Source organism: Myxocyprinus asiaticus, chromosome 7, assembly GCF_019703515.2.
Source record: "Myxocyprinus asiaticus isolate MX2 ecotype Aquarium Trade chromosome 7, UBuf_Myxa_2, whole genome shotgun sequence".
Classification (NCBI taxonomy): Eukaryota; Metazoa; Chordata; class Actinopteri; order Cypriniformes; family Catostomidae; genus Myxocyprinus; species Myxocyprinus asiaticus.
Genome location: NC_059350.1, coordinates 1,085,382 through 1,108,444, shown reverse-complemented (window position 1 = coordinate 1,108,444; position 23,063 = coordinate 1,085,382). Strand labels below are relative to the sequence as shown.

General features: G+C 39.1%; 2 protein-coding genes across 6 annotated transcripts in view; one reads left to right on the top strand and one right to left on the bottom strand.

The window, feature by feature from the left end:
• Positions 1–23,063, top strand: part of LOC127444237 (uncharacterized) — a 188,067-nt gene that overhangs the window by 153,017 nt on the left and 11,987 nt on the right.
• LOC127444167 (basement membrane-specific heparan sulfate proteoglycan core protein-like) lies at positions 1,638–22,345 on the bottom strand. 5 transcript variants are annotated; one of them, XM_051703402.1, is made up of 10 exons: positions 22,244–22,261; positions 20,717–20,798; positions 14,144–14,290; positions 13,518–13,652; positions 8,737–8,918; positions 8,386–8,566; positions 7,877–7,987; positions 6,598–6,666; positions 5,663–5,929; positions 1,638–1,789 (listed from the first exon to the last, which is right to left on the bottom strand). In XM_051703402.1, exons 1-10 carry the CDS (start codon positions 22,244–22,246, stop codon positions 1,653–1,655), a joined length of 1,314 nt encoding a protein of 437 aa, XP_051559362.1. In that variant the 5' UTR covers positions 22,247–22,261; the 3' UTR covers positions 1,638–1,652. The 5 variants fall into 5 exon arrangements, with proteins under 5 accessions (XP_051559362.1, XP_051559363.1, XP_051559367.1 ...); XM_051703405.1 differs by lacking the exons at positions 1,638–1,789; positions 22,244–22,261 and adding exons at positions 5,271–5,537; positions 21,952–22,168; XM_051703403.1 differs by lacking the exon at positions 20,717–20,798 and having other exon boundaries at positions 22,244–22,345.

Below are 23,063 nucleotides of genomic sequence, written 5' to 3'. Positions count from 1 at the left end.
AAACCTAACCCTAACCGACAGTGTCCTTAAACCTAAACGACAGTGTCCTTAAACCTAACTGACAGTGTCCTTAAACCTAAACCAAACCGACAGTGTCCTTAAACCTAACCCTAACCGACAGTGTCCTTAAACCTAAACCTATCCGACAGTGTCCTTAAACCTAAACCTATCCGACAGTGTCCTTATATCTAAACCTAAACGACAGTGTCCTTAACCTAAACAACAGTGTCCTTAAACCTAAACCTAACCGATAGTGTCCTTAAACCTAAACGACAGTGTCCTTAAACCTAACCCTAACCGACAGTGTCCTTAAATCTAAACCAAACCGACAGTGTCCTTAAACCTAACCCTAACCGACAGTGTCCTTAAACCTAAACCTATCCGACAGTGTCCTTAAACCTAAACCTATCCGACAGTGTCCTTATATCTAAACCTAAACGACAGTGTCCTTAACCTAAATGACAGTGTCCTTAAACCTAAACAACAGTGTCCTTAAACCTAAACCTAACCGATAGTGTCCTTAAACCTAAACGACAGTGTCCTTAAACCTAACCCTAACCGACAGTGTCCTTAAACCTAACCCTATCCGACAGTGTCCTTAAACCTAAACCTATCCGACAGTGTCCTTAAACCTAAACCTATCCGACAGTATCCTTAAACCTAACCGACAGTGTCCTAAAACCTAAACCTAACCGACAGTGTCCTTAAACCTAAACCTAACCGACAGTGTCCTTAAACCTAAACCTAACCGACAGTGACCTTAAACCTAAACCTAACCGATAGTGTCCTTAAAACTAAACCTAACTCAATTGCTGAAGCAACCATGTCATTTTGTGGTGCTTCTGTGACACTTTTGGTTCACGAAAGGAAAACAGTTCCAAGGAATAGTTAAATGTTTATGCGCAGTCATGATGCACTAATGATGACATATGCAGCGTTTGTGTTTCAGTTCTGTTACCTTCACATGATCTCAGCGATTTTAGCATCTCTGTGCATGTCATCATGTGTATATACGTATAATCAACTTGTGATTGATAATGTCACTCTACATATGAATACACATACACAGACGAAATACATGCATTATATGCAGTACTTTATGATTTGTGGGTTTGAAACCGAGTAACAGCAGAATTTGCAGTTCTTCTTTCCATGCGAGTATTCTGTCTATTAAAATCACACAAACCAGTGTGAGTGTGTTTACTTAGTTATGCTTTAGGGATAAAACTAGGGTACAAACATCCCCATAATGTTTGAGGAATGAGTTTTCTTTCAGATGTGGAAGGATTAGTCTGTAGTCATTATAACTGGCTTTACTATATATCAAAACAAAAGAAGACTATGGCCTGAATCCATTTAGATACTGTATGTAAACGTGTGTGAGTCTCACAGAAAGGTCTGCTTAAAGCTTCTTTTTGGTCTGTGTGTGTGCGAATCTCTGAATGACGTTGCACACAGTTTTGTCTGTTTGAGGCTATAAGTGAAACAGTAACCATAGTCACACAGAAGTCCATTCACCCTGTAAGCATTTTCAATGAGGTCTGTATAGATTAGACATAACATGATCAGAAATACTATGTTTCTGACCGGTTATTCACACTACACTTAACCGTGGATTACAGTCTTTTTTTAACCCTGGCATTAGGCCAGTTTTAACTTTTAACTAATTCATCTGCAGTGAATGTTACAGCAAGTTGTTTAGCAACATACAACCAGTCATTAACTTCCTCAATGCTTACCTCATTAAATTCCCTTTGTACAGTTGAAGAAACTTCCATAGCTGCACCTTCTGAGGGAAACAACATTATTAAAATGACTCGCTTGAATGTAATTTCAGAGTTTAGGTGAAACAGATTGATTTTTAATCGCTCTCGTGTTTATTTTGTGATTTTCAGTTTGCTTCAGGTGGAAAACACGGCAACTCCACCTATCCTCTTCTTGGAAAAAAAGGCTCCCAAATCTGCCATTTTGGACACTTCCTGGTCAGAATCTTTGAAAAATAAGCATATAATAGCTCCACTTCCTCTTATGCCCTCAAACACAAATGTTGGCACATGCACATAAAAGGGGTAGTTCAGCAAAAATGTACATTCTGTCATTTATTCCTCACCATCATGTTGCTACCAAGTGAATAATGGCAGAATTTTTAATTTTGGGTAAAATACCCCTTTCAGATTGCTTATAGGGTTTGGGTTAGTTCATAGTAATTATATTTAGCTTTATATAAAACAGTATAGAAAAACAAATCAAAGTCTATTGTATGTCCTTAAGTAGAAAGCTAAGTAAACATTCCTGTCTGTGCACATATAAGCAGAATTACTGTCATACATGGACTAATGCTGTAAATATTTATGTTACAAAAGGCTTTGACATGTAAAGTTAATGCAGAATTAAATAAAAACATTATTAAAGAATAAAAAGTAACAAGTAAAACAACAGGTTGCAATAAAACAAAATGTTAAATTATAAAGTGGTTTGTGCTTGTCATGTATATGAGAAAAATTCATATTATAGCTATAGTATACACTATATTACTTATTATATTCATATTGTAGCCTGTTTTTGGTATAAACACTTGTAAACTATTAACCAGATTCTAATAGGACAACTCGAAAATCTCTTTTAGTGTGAGTTTCAGTATGCTTGAAAGTTTAGAAAATGTTTTTTTGTTTATTAATGTAATAATAATAAATTGTTTTAAATAAAAGCTTAATTTCCAAGCATAAAATCCTCACTAATGCTCAACTTTCCTTGGTCATGTTGACACGACCTTTGGGCAGGAAGTGACCGGACATCACTGTGACCCAGCAGGAAATGCTACGAGACAAACTACTTCATGACATTTCTCATTTGTCAATCAGTTAAGAGTGAATTATTAACAATCCCCTTTTTTATTTGCACTCTTCAAATGATGATCTCATGCAATCTGCCACAGAAGAAACCAACATAATAGGCCTTTGGAAATGTTTTGAACTTGGACAATTTTTTTTTTTTTTTTCAAATTCTTAATCTTAAATACCTCTTTATGAAAATCAATGGGAATGTGAAGCCGACATCATAACTCAGTGTACTGGCATGACAGGAGGAATATTTGAGGAAAATGATTCACTATTAACTGGCTCATTCTATAATTTAAGGTACATTAAATGTCCATTGATGATAATTATATATTTTCTAATGATTTTCTTCAAATATCCCATTTTATCCATTAAGGGAAAGCATGTTATAATATCACCCCATGTTTCATTTTGCTTGAAATTGCCATGATGTTTCTTAATTGACAGTTTAAGTGAGTGGGTCTTCAGTCCAAAATAATGAATAAGTGTTAAAGTCAACATTATCTATATTTTATTTCTTTTTAAATTCTAAACACTTCAGAAAAATAGTATATTTTAGATTGAGTTTGACATTTTAATAAAGAAAATATCTTATTTTACTCATGTCCACAAAAGTTCTGTCAACTATGTTACTAAACAAACACCCCCCACAACTAAAAAAAAAAAGGTGTATCCCAAACCATGTGACCAGCATCATGTGATGTCATTTCCCTCTGTGGGGGACATTTTGAACACATAATGGCGAATGTACTTTCATTCTTTCAATATTTTAACTACAATAGCATATTGTCAAGGAGTATATTAACTGACTGTCAACTATGTTGGGTACATTGTTATGGTTTGCAATATTTTTATGATTTGAACTAAAATATATTCAAATTTGAGGTTAACCTGATCAAGAAAATGACATGTGGTTGACCAGGCACGGCCTACCATTGAAATTATGAGACAAAATGGGTTCATTGTCAACTATGTTACCCTATATTGTCAACTCTTGGGTAACATAGTTGACGTGACCCAACTGTGTACACTGATGATGAATTATTTTCCATAGATCCATTTTTTGTCATAATTTAATCCTGTATGTTTCAGAGGACACAGAGTGTGTGTGCCCTTATGCATGTGAATCATGATGATTACGGATTAAGGGACATTTAATTAATTTAACAAAATTAACTAAATATTTATAACTAGATATAATTAACCATATAATTTGTAAGTTAAAACAGAGATCTTCTTATGTAAATTCTGTCATTGTTTTTTGTGAAAAAACAGGATATTGATGTTACTTTCACCATCAACTATGTTACACCTGATTTTTTATTTTTACATTTCAAATAACGAGAATGCTGCTTCTGATATCCTTCAAGGTATATTTTACATCCACAAAGGTTAGAGTTTTGCATAAAACTACCAAAATTATATTTAATTCAGATTTATGATAAAAAGTTTCTGTCAATAGTGACCGTGCTGAAAATAATCACATGGATATCTGCAAAAACATACATTTATTAAAATTATTTTAAAATACTGCACATATGACAGAATAGACAAAAGATACTCGAAGTGTAGCATTAAATCAGTGTCTGTAATGACATGCAGTTTGTCCGTAACATAGTAAAACATCCTTTCCCTTATAATATCAAAAAGGTGTTTAATGCTTAAGCTTTGCAATTAGTAGATACGTTACATTGAAGAAATATATTAACTGAAACCAATAGTTGTTTTATTGAGAAAGCACTTTGTTTTTGTACTTTTTTGTTGACATGAAATGTCAATGACAATGGCATTCCAGATGACGACAACGTCACGATTATAATTCCAAATTAAATGAGCCTCGTGTTTCTATCACCCTGTTTAGTGACAGTTTACACTGTTAAATCGACTGTTTCAATCATCCATATGTAAACAAACTCTTTAAATCTCAATTTCTGCTCTCAGTGGCTGACTGTGTCTCCATCGAGTGGTGATAAAGTGCAGCTACTTCAAATTGTTTTTAAATGTTCTACACTGACAGCATAACAAATGTCTTCTGTAGGCTACAGCTACAGACTGAGTAGCTGGTAAAAAATATTATTTCAGTAAAGCATATCTTTATCTTAATATCTGCAAGATGAAGTGCTATCAAATGCTATCCATTTTACATTCTATTGTTTATCATTTTTCTCAACAATTTAATAAGATCGAATTGCTAAACGTATAGACTCCAAAGGACTTCATTTAGATTTAGGCGTTTGGTCATCTATTTTTTTACTTCTTAAAAGAATATTCTGGGTTCAGTATTATTTATAATACAGAGACTTCCTCTGGAATCTTATGTAGTGGATTTGTTGTGGAAATCCAATGTTTATCTCTTGTATTAATAACTCATTGTAAGCAGACAGATTCAGATTCACCAAGTAAAAACACTGTAAACACACCGTCCGGTGATGGTGAGCTTTACTATCTGTTTATTTGACAGAGAAGTAAAGTAAAATAATTGTATCCACTGTTCCATTTTAGAAAAATTTAAAATAACAGAATACAAGACAAAGCTAAATATTTCTTTCCTGATGTTCTGAACATCTTAGCAAAACTTTCAATGTTTGTTTTTTCTATGGACATCATTTTCTTCCAGGTCTGGTTATTTTAATAAGAGGTTATTGTGACCTCATAATTAACGTACAGACATCAGACTGTTGAAGATGGTCTGTAATTAAGCTGTTAGGAAGAGATAGCAAAAAAAAAAAAAAAAAACTTATTTTAACATCTTAAAGTTCTAATGATTTCCAAAAGCATATTATTTTGGAGCATATATTTCAAATGAATTTTAAATTTTCACCCACCCATCACAGTGACTTTGGTTAAAGCTTCACTGGAGCCCACGTGGTTGGTCGCCACACACTTATATGTTCCGCTGTCCGTTACTTTCAGCTGACTAATCTTCAACAAGCCGTCTTTGGTGGTCTCCGCCCTCATGGACATGGCTGCCCCACCCACACGTGTCCAGCGGTAGCGGATTGGATGAGTGCCGTGGGCGAGACACTGCAGACGCATGGCCTCACCTCGGCGTGCGACTATTTCATCCGTCAGTGTGGTGGCGTAGGGAGGGGCTGAGGACGAGACAAGTTTGTTAATAGTATGTGCTTGTTATTAGGGTGAATCTTACAAAACCTGTGCCACTAACGTCACCAAACAGAATTTATAACAAAAGTAACTATTTTTCCATTACCAGTGGTGCAACCAATGCTGTAGTCGCACAAATTACACACTTCAGCTTAAATGGTCCTTAAACAGGCTTCACTTACTTCATGCAAAATATAATGTATTGTTTTCTTTTGATTTTGTGGTGAAATGTGACTTGGACATTCACCCATTTATCATGGATGTAAAGTCGATAATCTTTTCCCAAAGTCCCTCATTATTTACGCAAAAGCTCTTTCACCACGTTCCCTAACTGTGCCTCAGTCCAAAGTGTGCATGACTGGCTTGTGCTGGTCTGTGTTTAATGCATCTAACAAATGTCTATTGTCCTTCATTTGTGTAAAACAACTACATTTAGAACTATGTAAACAAGTCTTATCCAAATCTGTCTGCACAAGTTTGCTTTAAAGTGTATTTTGTTTTAAGGGTGTTTACATATTTAAACTGGAAAAATTTGCAGTGTACCATCTACACTGACCTGTGACCAGCTTACAGTGCTCTTGTCTGAACTCTGACTGAACCGTGTGTGTCTACCTCCAGTGAAGGTCAACAATGATAAGTGTGTTTTCTCACTCACAATCCACCTCCAACTGCACGTATGCCTCGCTGAATCCCAGGGCATTTGTGGCATTACAGATGTACTGGCCTGAGTGAGAGAGAGAGAGAGAGAGACCAACTGAGTATGCTCTTGTATTTGTTATAGGGGTCACATCATACGTTATTCTTTTCCCCTGAGGTCAGATTATAATGTTAGTCAAGGGTATTTTTTGCACCAAAAAGTCATAATTCAGTTTATCATAACCATTTTGACCATCTCTGACCCATTTTTGATGCTGTGCAATTAAGACTTCTACATAAATGTCCTCTCCACATGTAAAATGAGTAACAGCGCTTTGCTGCATTTACACACAGGCTGCAGGTTTGCTGTCAAGTTCAATAGCCTAGTTTATAACTGCTGTATCCTTCAATGACAGTCTCTTTGTAAAGCTGCATTACATTGTAACAGATTCATAAAGCAATCTGTGCTGAAATGTGCCACTCAAATGATCAGGGTTTGTTGAAAATAAAATTGGGATTCTCAAAAGGATCTGCAGAGCTGTAGGTGCTACACACAGACACAAACAGCACAAGCTTTCACACACTTTACCACATTTGATTCTTATCATTAGTTTTTTTTGGTGTTCAGGAATAATGTCCATCCTACTTCCTTTTTATTACTTACAAATAAATCCATTAAATGCTCTTTTTGGTCGAGGGAGGAAATTTCGAGTTCTGAAAGTTACAGTATGATTTCATAGTACAATTAACAATTTTTCCTCAAAATATCCAGGATAATTTGATTTCTCGTTATATGACTGTGGCAGTGGGGGCGTGGTCAAGCGTCCGTCCGGAGAGAGAGAGAGAGAAAGCGGTAAGGGCGCTTGCACCTGAGCTAGATTATGTTTAACACCTGTCTCTAATTCCAGTGAGCATGGGGAGAGCGGCATATAACCAGCCACGCCACCAGCAGCAGAGTGAGAGAGTCTGGCACAAGAAAGGCAACGGTGTACCCGAAGCTGAAGTGGTTTAATCTGTTATGTGTGTGAAGCTGATGTGTTGAGGTTATTACGTTCCTGTGAAGCTGATGTGTTTGTTTGACTACCTGCTGCGAATCTGACGAGTTTGTGAACTTGAAAAACCTTGAAATGGCCGATTAAAAATCTTACCTGTGCCAGAAGAAACCCCGCTTCCCTGTGTCTACTTCCTTCCTGCTGTTGAGCTGTCTCACAATGACCTCTTTAAAAATAAATGCTAGTTCCATATTTACCCCATTTGAAATCAACACACATTTGCTCAAGCAATGCAGAACAATGTACCTGAATCTTGTCGTCCCACATTACTAAGAGTAAGACTTCCTCCGGTCACCTTGTGCTGCCATGGCAATGGCGCTCGCAGTTTAGACCAGGAAATGACTGGAGTGGGGGAACCTGAGAAAATTAAGTAAATGCATGATGAATTTACCGAGTTACAAAAATTTGATGAATTGAGTTTGAGTCAATTGAATCAAACTATACAATAGCTGAACAGATGAAAAATTGCAGAGTTCAGTGTTAGAGGCTGTTTTAACACTCGAGTTTGATTCCACCCCTCCCCCCACTGTACCTGTTCTCAACTGCAATTTATTTGCACTATGTAACTTGGTAAGGACGGAAAAGATGCCAGTTTTATTGTGTCATTTAAGTATATGTCCCTTTCGTTTTACCACCAAAACTTCTCACACAGAACGACACAGCAAAGAGAAATACACCGATACCACAGATGCGTACCACAGACTCGTCTCTGCACCAAAAGCTCTAATGTGAAAGTGTCCAGAAAGTGACTTTACCACTAGCATGGCAGTGCATGGTCACCGTATGGCCCTCGTTGGCTGTGAGATCTGTATCGGTTACTGAGGCCTGAGGTGCCATTACAGCCAGTTTAAGCTCCACCCTCTGCTCAGCAAGCCCGTTCCTGCTCTGAGCACGACACACAAATATCCCAGCATCTTCTGCTGTCGTTACAGTCACCTGGAGGTACATTTGGGAGGATTAGCAACTTTTATTAGCGACCCAAAAATAGTTTTATATCAGAAATTTTCTTTGCTTATTTCCAGGTTTAAATGACATTGATTACATTTAAGTGAAAGATCACAGATTTTCACTGTCTAAGACTTTTGGTCTAAATGCAAGAGTAGCACCTGCAGCAGAGCTGTGGTTTCTGCTGTCATGATGGAATCAAGCGCCGTCTCACTCCCTCCTTCCTCTTTGTACCAGCTGATGGAGGGGTGTGGCCTCCCTGAGGCGTTGCATTCTAGAGATGCAGTCTCACCCACTCTGACAGTCAGTGGGCTGGATGGCTTCACTAGAACCTTTGGAAGCTCTAAATGACATCACACACACACACACACGATATGATACGTTATGATGTATATTGAGAATAGTTTTGAAAATTACATTCATTTTCTATATTGTTTTGTATTTTGATTTTGTATTTAAGTTTTCATCCCTTATAACTCACTGCTACAAATCACTGCTTACAATGACAATTTATCAGAGAACACATCAGGTGAACTGTGATTTACGGTGGCCCAAGGGTGCACAACACAGCAAAATTAGCAAAGCCAATAAAAGCTGAAAACACAATTTTGCCACAACAAAAAAAGAAAAGGCTTAATTTTTGTTGTATTGTGGCATAATTTTATTGACTACGTTTACATAGACACTAGAAAGTGGGTTATTGCGAGAAAGCAGCGTAGTGGTTTACAAACACTGTATAAGCGGTGTACCCTTTACTCCCATATACATACATACATACAAGCAGCTTTCTCCACAGCAAGTTGTTCTTGTGTTTGTTTCCTTACTGTGACACCCTCAGGTCAGTTCAGGGCAAATGAGGAAGCAGGAACCAGCTTACACACTTTCAGGTTATTTATTTTGTGCCGCTTCAGCGCACACACAACAAAAACTCAGCAGCTCAAACACAAACGAAAAGAAACACTCTCTGTCACTGCAGTCCATGCCGTTGTAGGACTCATGCCCCTTTCTCCCCCAACTGCGGCTCTGGCTGCTCTTTATCTCTCTCCAGCTCTCACTGGAACACAAAACATCTGTTAGAGATAATTCCCCTCAGGTGTCAATCCTTACCGCTCTTCCTCTCCCGGCCTCACTCTCCACAGACGTCGCTCGGCCACGCCCGTGCCCACATCACCACATGCCTCCATTGCCCAACTCAGGCCAGGGAGCCATCCGGCCTGTCACTTACTCCCCCCCCCCCCCATTTCTGGAGAGGAAATCCGCAACAGCCTCCGGACTGTGGACCACCTTGAACTTAAAAGGCTGGAGAGTTAGATACCAATGGGTGATCCGTCCTTCATGTGATGGAGCCACTGGAGTGGGGCGTGGTCCGAACAGTGGGTGAAGGCACGCCCCAACAGATAATACCGGAGGGTGAGGACCACCCACTTAATGGCCAAACACTCCTTTTCTATCGTGCTGTACCTAGTCTACCTCAGCGAGAGCTTGAGACTAATGTACAGCAAGGGGTGCTCCTCCCCCTCCACCATCTGGGACAGTACCGCACCCAACCTTCTGTCCGATGTGTCCGTCTGCAAGATAAAAGGGAGAGAGAAGTCAGAAGAGTGCAATAACGGCCTGCGGCAAAGTGTAGCTTTCACCCACGTGAACGCCTGCTGACATGGCTCTGTCCACTGGACCGGATCTGGTGCCTTCTTTTTAGTAAGATCAGTCAGCGGGCTGGTGACAGTCGAATAGTTAGGCACAAACCTATGATAATAGCCAGCCAGCCCCAGGAATGTCTCACCTCCTTTTTGGTCTTACTTCTTGGGCTGGCTGCAATCACTGCGGTCTTATCAATTTGGGGCCGCACCTGCCCATGGCCCAAGTGGAAGCCCAGATAGCGTACTTCCACCCGCCCAATTGTGCATTTCTTTGGGTTTAAGTCCCCCCTCTCTCAAAGACCTCAGGACAGACCTCAGATGCTGCAGGTGCCACTGCCAATCATTACTGTAAATAATGATGTTGTCCAGATAGGCAGCGGTATTAGCAGCGTGCAGTCTGAAGATTCTGTCCATGAGCTGCTGAAACGTAGCCAGGGCCCCGAACCAACAGAACGGAAGCATCACGAATTGGTGTAATCCGAATGGTGTGGAAAAATGGCATTTTCATGAGAGTTAAAGGAATCTGCCAATATCCCTTCGTCAAATCCAGTGTCGAATAAAAGTGAGCCGCACCTAACTGATCGAGCAGTTCAACAAACCAAGGCATTGGGTAGGCATCAAATTTAGACACCTCATTGACTTTTCTATAATCCACACAGAAACGGCCCGAGCCATCACTCTTAGGTACCAAAACCACTGGGCTGGCTCAGTCACTGTGGGATTCTTCTATTACCCCCATATTCAGCATGGCCTTTAATTCCTCCCGAACCACTTTTTTTTTTTTGTGCTTGGGCAATCGGTAAGGACAACTACGTACCACTACCCCTGGGATCATCTCGATATTGTGCTCTATGAGATTCGTATGACCGGGAAGAGGTGAGAACATGTCAGAGAATTCTCCTTGCAACCTGGCCACCTCCATGACTTGGGATGGTGAGAGGTGAATGAATGAATGAACATTACATTTATATAGAGCTTTTCTGACACTACACTCAAAGCACTTTACACAGTGAACAGGGGACTCTCCTCATCCGCTTTTATGTTCACCTCCAGTCCGACCTCCTCCCTCTCTGGAACCACCATCGCCAAAGTCACAGGGACCGCCTCTCTCCACGGTTTTAGGAGGTTGAGGTGGTAAATCTGACATGCTCTGCTTCTATCCATTTGTTTCACCTCATAATTGATTTGCCCAACTTGCTGTGTGACCTCAAAGGGTCCTTGCCACTTGGCAAGTAATTTAGAGCTCGATGTGGGGAGCAATACAAGGACTTTATCTCCCGGTGGAAATTCCCCATAGTCGTGTACCCCTATTATACAACCGGCTTTGACATTCTTGAGCCTGGAGCAAATTCTCCTGTGTTAGTTGCCCCAGTGTGTGGAGTTTTTCTCTCAGGTCAAGAACATATTGAATTTTGTTTTTGCTGTTTGAAGGTCCCTCCTCCCAATTTTCCCATAGGACGTCGAGCACACCATGTGGTCAAAAACGTGCCTAAGGGTTTCGTCTCGCATCTGCTCCAGAGGGAAATCCCCTGCAGTGAATCCTCTAAGGGCTGGGGAAGCCGAGACATCCCCCTCCCTTGTGTCCTCCTGATGGGGAGCTGATGTAGACGGCCCTGGCACTGCATCCCCAGCCAGCGAATCGCAAACTACACACTGAGATACGTTGTTGCAAGACCCATCCACACATATTCCCTTCAATAAAGTTGTAAATTCCGGCCAATTTGTACTAAAAATTAGTGGATGGGAGAGGCGGGGACTAACCGCAGCTTCGACATGATTTTGTCCCCGAAATTGAATACTGAACGTCACCAATGGGTAATTTTGAATATCCCCTTGCACACACCTTACCTTCACCCGCCGGCCTGTATCCAAAGCCTCGGACTGAACCAAGCTTTGGTGAATGGAGGTTTGATTACAACCTGAATCCACCAAGGCTTGGTATGTACCCCCCTTAATACTCACTGGTATCCGGTACACTCCAGCTCGATCAGGGGCGGCCAGTGGCATGTCAGGGATCGGGACTAATGCCCCCACCTCCATCGCGGGGCATTGGTCCTGGAAGTGCCCAGGCTCACTGCAGCTCCAACAGACCAGCCCAAACTTCCCACCCACACCCGCGGCAGCAGATTCACCAACATGGGAAGGAAAGCAGAGAGAGATGGGGGAACCGGTGGGTTAAAAGGTCCCTGAGACCGGGGAGCCAGTATTGGGGAAACAACTTCCCATTTCCGGGAAGTAGGAACAGGACGGGGACAAAAAGAGGGGGAGGAGGGAGAAGTAGAGAAAGAGAGAGACAGAGAGAGAAGAGGGCTTGTTGGCCCCCTGATATGCTGCCAAGTGGTCCTCAGCCAGCTGGACGGCCTCATCCATTGACGCTGGGCAGTGGCACTGGACCCATTCCACCATCCCTCTCAGTAGTCACGTGATGAACTTCTCCAGTACCACCAGATTGATCACTGCCACAGCGTCACGTCCTGCCGCCAGCAGCCACCACCGGCAGGAGTCACGGATCTGTTGCGCACATGCAAACGGGCAGCCGAGCTCGGCAAACGTCAATGAGCAGAAGCGCTGGCAATGCTGTTCTGGGCTGCGGCCGACTCACTGCAAGATGACTTGTCGCAAGTGTCACTGGAAGCTGTTGGGCCGCGAGTTGAGCCATCCCCAGGATTCAGCCGTCCGCTTGAACAACTCGGTAAAGGCCTCCGGGTCGTCCTGTGGGCCCATATTAATGAGTGTGATGTGGGGGATGGCCGAAGCTGTGGCCAGGGTCGCGGCTGAAGTTTCCCCCTGGGGTACTAAGCTCCATAACACCTGCCGGTCCTCAGCCTGGGCATGAAGGAGCACCTGGAACCGCTGTTCTTGCTCCGTGTGCAGGTCCAGGAAGGCTTGGTGCTGGGTTTGGTGGATGCCAGCGAGGGTCTTGATCACTTTGGCCAGCGGCGAGGACTCCATAACGACGATTCCTTCCTCTTCCCGGGTTATGGAACCACTGTGACACTCTCAGGTCAGTTCAGGGGAAATGAGGAAGCAGGAGCAAGCTTACACACATTTCAGGTTATGATTTAGAATTTCGAAAATAAATTCTCAATAATTTTGAGTTTACATTTAATTTTAGTGCACATTAATAGTTTGAGTTTAGTTTCAGTTCTTTGCAAATTCCTTTTTTAAATGTACATTTAGCTGATGAAAACTGCTAGTTTAATAGTTTTTGTTAATGATAAACCTCACTGGTACTGGTATGGCACCAGGAAACCGTTGGCTATTTCAAAACACACACTGAAAGACACATACTTTAAACTCACGTTTGATGGACAGGGAGGCTGTGACAGTCACTTTTCCATGTGCATTTGTTGCAATGCAGTGGTATCCACCCTGGTTATTGACACGGACATTGGTAATAGTCAGAACAGCCCCATCAGCTCCAATATTAACATTATCTGGAACAGAAATATAGCATGACATGCAATCTCTTTAAAACTTTAAAGTTAAATAAGCAGATATTTGTTACATATCACATGATGATGAGACAACTGTTATCATAGATGTATTTTTTAACATACAATAAAAGTATAAAACTATCAAATGAATGTGGATAACATAGCTCAGATCATTTGGCCATAGATGAAATTGATGAGAAATCTTTGTTTATACTGATATTTTTTTGCATTTGATAACAGCCTTTGAAGTCTTGTTTCAGACATCATTGAGTCTTTTTCTCAAGAGAAACATCTGAAAAGCAAAAGATTTCAGCCTCAGTGTGCTCTCCATTTAATGTCATTCTTGTCTACTGGAAAATACTAAGATATTAAAGAGATCTCACTATAACTGTTCTTACTATGTATGATTCAATTGAAAAAGTCTCTTTCAAAACAATACAGAACATGTTTCCCTTTTATCACCCATCAGATCATTAGTGATTTAAACTCACCTCCCATTTCCTGGTTGCTGATCTTCTTCCACTCCAGCTGGATGGGCTGCGACCCACTCACCACGTGGCACTTGAAGCTCACAGTCTCGCCGGGTTTAACGGCAGCCGCATGGGGTCTGATGGACACGACTGGGGTCTGACCACATACTGTCATGATTAAATGACACAGTTTGAGTCAATCATACCTTATTTCAGACATTTGACAACACAAAATGCTTTCTCAAGTTGGATGAAATGAGAAATCTATGCAGTTTGACCAAACTTGCTGGTTTTATTTAAACCTTCCGTGGACTTATGGGTCAGTTTGACCCTTTTGAATTTTTAACTGATTTACATCAACTTAAAATTAAGTTTTCAGCCTGAAACTTCATGATATCCTCCACAGAGGTGATCTGAACCTGCCAATGTCATTTTTTTTTATTTCGTGCATTTATACACAAAGCTTAAAAAAATTGTGATGTGTGAAATTTTAAGTATGACTGTTCTTATAACATTTTGATCTTTTCTATAATTTTATGGTGAGGCTTCTCAAAAAAGACTGGATATCTATGGGCGGTGTTGGGGCCCCTGCCTTTCAGATCTGTATATTGTGATAGAAGGCGATAGAGAAAAAATATTTTTTCTATTGTTAGCTGGCACCTAGACGAATTATATAAAACCAAAAGTAGAGAGATAGAGCAAACAGAGCCTTTATTACAAGCTTTTTAAAATTGAACATAAAAAAGGGTAAATTTGACCCTCTTGGTTCAAAGTAGGGACTTGAACATTAAGACCACGATAGAGTTCAAGGAATATTCTGGGTAAAATACAAGTTAAGCTCAATCAACAGTGAATGGGGCCAATTTTTGGAGGGTTTAAAGGCATAAATGTGAAGCTTATAATTTTATGAAAAGCTCCAACATTAATTCTTCTGTTACAACTGAGCTGTAAAGCTTTTAAAATCGTCGCTTTTGCTGGATTACTGGGTTTAAATCGTAACATTATGGGAAAGAAGTTGTACAATTGTCTATAACTTTACACAGATGTGGTTAGTAAGTGATTTAATCACCGTAAAATCATGTTAACACACATATTGTTTATGTCTTGTGTCTATACTTTTGAAACAGTGAGTATTTTAATGTTTACAGATTGACCCCATTGACTTCCATTGTAAATGCCTCACTGTAACCCAGATTTTTGCTTTTTTTTTTTAAAGAAAAGGAAATTAACTTTTGTGGTTATCAACATTAAGCCACAGAGTTTAACTTGTATTGAACCCAGAATATTCTTTAAACCTTAAGTCTTGTCAGATGAGCCCTATGCTGTCGCTGACCCTCTCTGCAATGGTAAACAAATTCAATCAAAAATCAAACAATTCGTCATGCTTTTTTTTTTCTCTCAATAGAAACCCTCAATGACAAAGCAAAACCAGCGAAAGTGATAAGAAAAATGTATCAATTAATTTAACAAGTAACTGTGAATTAGTGTGTAAGATTATCAGAAAGCAAGGCTGTACCTTCATATTCAGTGGCTGACAGTTGCCTGAAGGACATGTAAAACAACCCACCACAGTTCAGCTGTTGCATTTTCAATAAAGTGCTGAGTTAAAAGTGATAATATAACTAAACTACAACTAATAATGAAACTAAATAAAAGAAAACACTCATTTTCCTAAGATACTCAATAAAAAAAAAATAAAGATTTACATATTTAATTTTCATAACAAAATTCCATTAAATTAAACTGAGCAATAAAATACAAAGTTAAACATTACACAACTAAATATGATGAATTTGTGTGATGAAATTGAAATGTGTAAATCTTAAAAAAATAGGCTAAATTTGTTCTTTGAGTGTACAAATAAATTAAAAAATCTATTTATGAACAATTAAAACTCACTAAAACTAAAATGACATTTAAAATTCAAAATATTAAATACAGAAGTTTTTTTAAACTATGACCCTGCACACATATACACAATTAATGAATCATTACAAATATAAGGTAAATATAAGGTAAATAGTGATATTAGTTTGTTCACCTGTGTGCAGAAAAGCACAGAGAATGAGCGCTGCAGTGTGAACCTTCATGACTGACTGAAGATCCGTCTCTCTCTGAATCAACGTTTTACAGCTCTCTCTATCACTTCACAGAGCTTATCTGCTATTGAAACTGTTTAACAGAACTCTGTCACAGTACAGAATCAGCGTGCCATTAATATCTGCTGTGTGTGTTCTGTTTTGATAACTTTATAGAGACCAAATATGGATATACAGACCTGAAAAACTAACATTCTCCAGGTCAGTGGCACTCAGACTTTATTTGAGAACCCCCAGTGGCCAAAATAATATGTGCATCCTTCTCCATTTTACAAACCATCACAAAGAATTTCAATGGAAATCAAACGTGCAAACCAGCTGCAAACTTAAACTTTAAAATATTATGTTGCAAATATGTGTATGTATGTAATGTATATTTGGAAATGTAAATCCACTTCTAAATCCTGAAATACATGTTAATGTGGGTTGAGTATTGTTTGAACTGTCTCTGATCTGGTGTTTAAAGAGAGTTTTGTGATCCAACAAGAGTCCAGAGTCTGACTGTGTTTAGAAGGTTGTATGAGTCTGTGTGAGTGATCAAAGTGAAGGACTTTAAATCAAGCATACTGTATATCCTCACAGACACAGTCAAATCCAAACAACACCGTTTACAGATGACAATGCACGATTCAGACGAACAGAAGTTCTGAAAAAGATGCAGTAGCAATGAACCCTCTGTAACCATCAGTCTGTCAATTAATGTCAAGTGTGATCTTTGAGATTTAAACACCATATTTCATGGTCCCTTTAATATTTACTGTTATACCATGGTATGTTTGAATGCTCGATTATGATTGGCTGGAATGTGTGCTTTAAAGCTGTTTAATTCACAGGAAAAGTCCCTTTCAAGGCAAGTCAGTCCACTCAGCCATCTTGGGAATGCTCCCGGGCAGCTATTTTCTACGAATACAGACAGCATAAAAGAACAGCTTTACTTGAATGGAGAAATACCATATTTCAAATCTGCAGTAAAATTTGACAACAGTGGTCTCGTAAATTGTGTTTCTTTAGCTAAAAATATCACACACAAAAAAGCTGTTTTTTACCAGTCCAGCTTTTGTGCATGCACGTTCTCGAGTTAACTGACAGGCGATGTCTGAATCTCATAGGTGATTGGCTCTTTTTCATGTAAGGTGGGACCTCCTTTACGTCAAGTGATTCTTGCCTCCACGTGGTGCATTAAAATCAAACCACTTAAACTCTGTTGGACCCCCTAGAGGGTCCAAAGGGGGGCGCTATATTGCAAATAAAGTTTACGCTTAAACCGTTAAAGTTTCCGTATACATAAGTCAGGCATATGAGGTATGGTTTGAAAGCTTAGAATCTGAACTTTTCAGAGATAACCATCAATTTTGCATTTATTTGACTTAACAAAATAAGGCCTCAAAACATTTGCTTTGAAAATTAGCGCCTCCTAGAGGTAATAGGGTATGAATATTTATATTAAAAAAAGTCCTTCATATAGCACATAAATGGAAAAGTCATATATCAAATGAAAGCTCTCCTTCTCAGAAATGCAACTTTACAGTTTAATTTTGTTGCACTAATACCAGTTCAAAAGAATCACAAAGTGATTCAAATACAAATGTCTCTTTTATGCTCCAATAACTGCTGCTGTAAGCCACAAATAGTTAAAACATTTTATCTGTTTGTTTTCTAAACAATTAGCCATTATTTTTACTTGTCTGTGAGCTTGCTTGGCGGAATAAGCCAATGTTATATCTTAGATGTACAGAAGAAAATATGCCATCCTGCAGAAAAAGCATGCAAAACAAATCATCAGAAAAATATGATTGACTATTGATGATAAAATGATCAATATGATCATTATAAAATTAATGACACTTAATTTGAGCTTCTAATCCACTCAGAGGCCGAGATATTCAATGAAACAATAAGGGTGTTGCTTGAACTGAAAATTAGACTGAATGTCTATGGACGAGCACATCTGTGATGGCTAAAATGCATTAAAGCGCCACCTACAGTTCAGATCTGTATATTTGGATGGAATGTGCTAGAGAAAAATGATTATTTTTTAAAAATTTTTTGCATTTAGTCCACAATATGTGTAAATGGTGAGCTTTTAAATGTAATTGTGAAAAATTGCAGGCGGCAGCCCAAAAATGCACCAGAGTTTAAAGCACACCTAGCCGGGGATTACCAGGGTGTAAAAAATTAGTTACAAATTGTTACTGTAACCGAGTTGTTTTTTTCTCAGGAATTGTACTTTATTTAATAGTTAACAGTTGCATACTTAAAAGTGCCGTAAATGTACTTAAACACTATTTTCCCTTCATCTGTGTTTGCTACATCACTGTCCAAGATTGGCAAGGGAAAGAATAATCACATTGTCAAATTGCACATAGAAAACTTGCCATTCATTCAGTAGACCTAGTGCCAACTGCTATTAATAATGGCGAAAGTGGGGGTACTGTGGAGGATACCTCAAATAGCAGTATAACACCTGGATGACCACACTTTAAAGGGCTTTTCACAATGAAGATGAAGAAGGGCAATTGTGTGGTCATGTCAGCTTTGGATGCCGATATCTCGACTGGCTTTTTGGCAAGCAAGCATTCTACCACTCTTAAGAAACATATCGAGGTAAATTTCAGATTTCTTCTTACTAGATTATATGACTACTAGATAATACTAGGTATTTGTATAACATAGTCTGTATATTAGCTATCACTGATATTATTTGGCTGCTGTGTATGAAGGTAAAAAAAGTAGCAAAACTAAATTTTTAAATAGCAGTGTACAGTATTTATCAAAGGGGGGCATGGCATTCACAAACCAATAATTACTACTCTTGAGGACTACTATCTAAAAAATGCTGGTTTATTTTTTTCTACCCAAACACTGGGTTGAGGCTGTTGGGTGAAGAAATAGATGCCTTTGTTAGATGCCGCCTCCACGAAGACCGAAGAGCATGAGAGATCAACGATGTTGAAAACCTGTAAGTAATTATAACTATTTTTATAATTTTAAATGAGCAGTATTTGACAACGGACCAATTCACCACCATGGTTTTGCATTCAACGGTCTGGAATAAATGATTCTGCTGATCCCATGATTACCACATACATTTATTAGAGCACACTTACATATTTTGCTCATCAGGACGCTCTTTTGTGTAAAACTAATTTCTCATGCTAACATTTAAATCTTAACTAACTATTTTGCCCCCTAGACGCTGCATCACACATTTCTTTGCCTAATTGCCCGTTGTGGATGTCACAATCTCTGAATGAAGACCTTTTTAACAACTATGTATAATTACTACATGATTCATGCACAATACATGCACGGCTAATCCAGATACAAGGAAAACATTAGAGGTAAAAGTACATTTCTCAGTTGTTTCCAGGTCTTCACTGAATTAATCACTGATGCATTAATACACATTTGATGCTGCTGGGTTTTGACTGAGAAACAGATCTGTAAATAAAATGATACTCTACAGTTAATTAACTGCTTGTTCTATGCTGATAAATCCACCACACAGGTAAAATTTTAATTGCTTATTTTAGCTTATTTTGGTGAGACAAGTGTCTTATTTTGGGCTTGTTTTTCCAGACCATGTTGCATGTTTCTCGTGAGATCTGGCAAACTGAAACTGGTATTTCACCAACCCCTTATAGCGCAGAGTACTGTCATTTTAAAAAGAACGTTAATAACCGTTCTTTGAGGGGGCCTGGGTAGCTCAGCAAGTAAAGACGCTGACTATCACACCTGGAGTCGTGAGTTCGAATCCAGGGTGTACTGAGTGACTCCAGCCAGGTCTCCTAAGCAACCAAATTGGCCCGATTGCTAGGGAGGGTAGAGTCACATGGGGTAACCTCCTCGTGGTCGCTATAACGTGGTTCTCGCTCTCGGTGGGGCGTATGGCGAGTTGTGCGTGGATGCCGCAGAGAACAGCGTGAAGCCTCCACTTGTGCTATGTATTAATGTATCAGCGATTAATTCATTAATTCAACAAGCCACGTGATAAGATGCGCGGATTGACGTCACTACGCCACCATGAGGACTTAGAGCGCATTGAGAAATGGGCATTCCAAATTGGGGAGAATTTTTTTATTTTTAAATACAATAAAAATAACCATTCTTTTATTTTGTTCTAACTGGTAACCCTTTGGGAAGGAAGCTGCGGAACTTCTGAATGAAGCAAAATTAAAAACATTTCGTTTTTAGTCCCTGGTTTTACTACAGTAATATTGTAGCAAACATGACAGTGGTGACCATGTTTTTTTTTTGGCGGAAATTATGGTTTTACTATGGTAAAATTGTAACAACCATGGTTTTACTATAGTAATAGTGCAGTATTCATATAGTAACCATGGTTTTACATTCAGAGGACATCAGCGAACGTCCCCGTTTGATCCCTAAAATAACATTCATCTTTTTTCCCCACAATGGACGTTTTCACAACATTCAGTGATCTTACAAGAATGCTTTTAATTGTAAGGATACAATTTACTGATGGGTTACTTACCTCCAAACATGTGCAAAACGCATCCATCCGTATCCATTTGTTGCCTTCTCTTATCAGACCTGCCTTGTTCATTTTTCAGGAACTTTTACAGATTACAGAAACAAAACTTTGTTTAGGTTTGAATTAAGCCTACGGGAGGAATCAGCGGTAAACGAGGAGCTTGAATCAGCGGGCATCCGGACACATAGGGCATTTTCAAAACTGCATTTTTGTGCCCTAGAATGGCACTGTGGGAAGGGGACAAAACTCATAGGGCCGTTCCCAACTAAAGTAAGAAAATGATTTTTTCACGAATTCAGGGCCCTACCGCAAGACTGTTAGCAAAGGGTATAATCACATGCTCCCTTCAAAGTGCCCACATCATGAACTCTGTCCTTTGGAGTGAGTATTGGGCATAGGAATGATCACTTTCGCCCACAAACACTGCCAGACAGACATGCCAACTTACTCAATGCTCTTCTCCCCAGCCTCTAAAATGCTTGTGTCCCCTAGGATACAAAAATCATTGTAGGGATATTAAAGGCATCAGAAGAGTTGTTACAGTTATGAGAATACTCATGTGACCAGATAAGATTTGATATTTGAAATAAGTTTGAATTGTATTGTTTTTATTGCAGGTTTGCTGTGAGCCCCAGTTGAAGACACAGAGAACTAACAGATTTTGGCCTTAACCTGTCAACCTGGACAGACATCTATTTCAGTCCTACAAACACCATACAGAATTCTCTCTGCATTTATATACATGGCTGTCTACCAGAAAGTTCTCTTTAGAAATAGATCTGTCCTCTATTTTCAAGGGTAACATTTCTTTATGAAGTGCCTACTGTGTGAGGGATAATTTAAAAATCCTGTCATCTACTCACACTTATGCTCTTCCTATGGAGTAGTTCTAAAGTAGTTTTGCGTGCCCTTACACCACCAAACTCTGTAAAAATAATTCTTATTTCTGAACACTCTTGCCACTCTTAATCTGCTATTGTTTGCAAAAACGAGTAAATTCACAGCTAAACAGCGCACTACAGGTACTCCCGCCCCAAAGTCAAGCAACTGGATGAGCCAGAAGTTGACATGTCACTCAAACTAAGGGTACGTTTACACGACAATTATGTACTAAGAACGGAAAAGTTTTTCCTTTGCGTTTTTGAAAAGTTTCGCGTACAGATGACAACTCTGTCAAAACTATCCCCGTTCACACGGATCCGCGAAAATGAGTAAAAGCGCTGTATTATGCATACCAGGCCAGTAGTTGTCGATGTCACTTTGTAAAAGAAACACTTCGCGCCTGCGCACATAAGCATTCTTCCACAGAATACAAACAATGAAGATGGCGAAAGCATCGAGCAATTTTGTCTGGACGGACGATGAGGTTGCTTTATTACTACAATTACTTTGCTGGAGAAGCGTCAATAAACTCAAAATCTTGAGCAGCACAAACACAGTCCTGTAGTCCGCCATTGTAGTTTTGAATGTCTCGCGCGCATGCTCATAGACTGATCTCTCAAGATTATTCAATAAACTCATTTTTACCATCACTTCGTCTCCTGCCTTCTTCTGTATTCCCCCTGCTGACTCTTGGGCTGGTAGGAGAGTAAGTTAACATAAGCTGTTGATATCAGACAGAACTCTGATATATGGACACCTGATGGAGACAGAGGTCTTGTGTACACTGGATCTTACATGCATTGCCTCATGTTTTCATATTCTAAGCATATCATTGAATACTGTACATGGCATCATATCTCTGTCTATAGGCTATATACATAAACGGTGGGTGAATGAATTGCAGGGTAAAGGTACATCAAATAAAATTAAGTAAATAAATAACATTTAAAATACAAAATACTGTTCATATCTGAATCCATACATTAATTTCAAGATTTTCAAATTGCAGGTTCTGCCTACTTTACAATGTTCACACTCCATACAAAACACTCCAAATGAATAAATTGGTGATTATTGTTATTTGCACAGACACCAGTATTCATACTGATAATTATACATCTCAAATTGATGCCTATCAATCCATCATTTGTAATATAACATGTAATACACGTGCGCATGACGTCATCGTTTTCACAAATTCGCGTATTTGTATGTTTTGTATGCATAAAAAGTTTTCCGTTTTTAGTTGCAAACGTTGTCGTGTAAACGGCCTCTAAGTGAACAAAGTTTTGAAAGCGCTACAGAGACAGTTTTTACATTCTTCGGGGGAAATCAACCTATAAATGGCTTACTTACTGTAGGCTATAATTGTCTTTGTGATAAGAGACATTATTTTAACATCAGAAAAATAATCACCCGAGGATGTTGGTTCACATAATAAAAATATGTATTTATATGCATTACT

Excerpts from the sequence above, each read along its gene's own strand:
- LOC127444167 (XM_051703402.1), bottom strand. Across the intron at positions 14,291-20,716 it reads CGTTTTGCACATGTTTGGAG|TATGTGGTCAGACCCCAGTC; the intron begins GTAAGTAACCCA and ends TAATCATGACAG. Across the intron at positions 8,919-13,517 it reads AGCCTCCCTGTCCATCAAAC|AGCTTCCAAAGGTTCTAGTG; the intron begins GTGAGTTTAAAG and ends GATGTCATTTAG.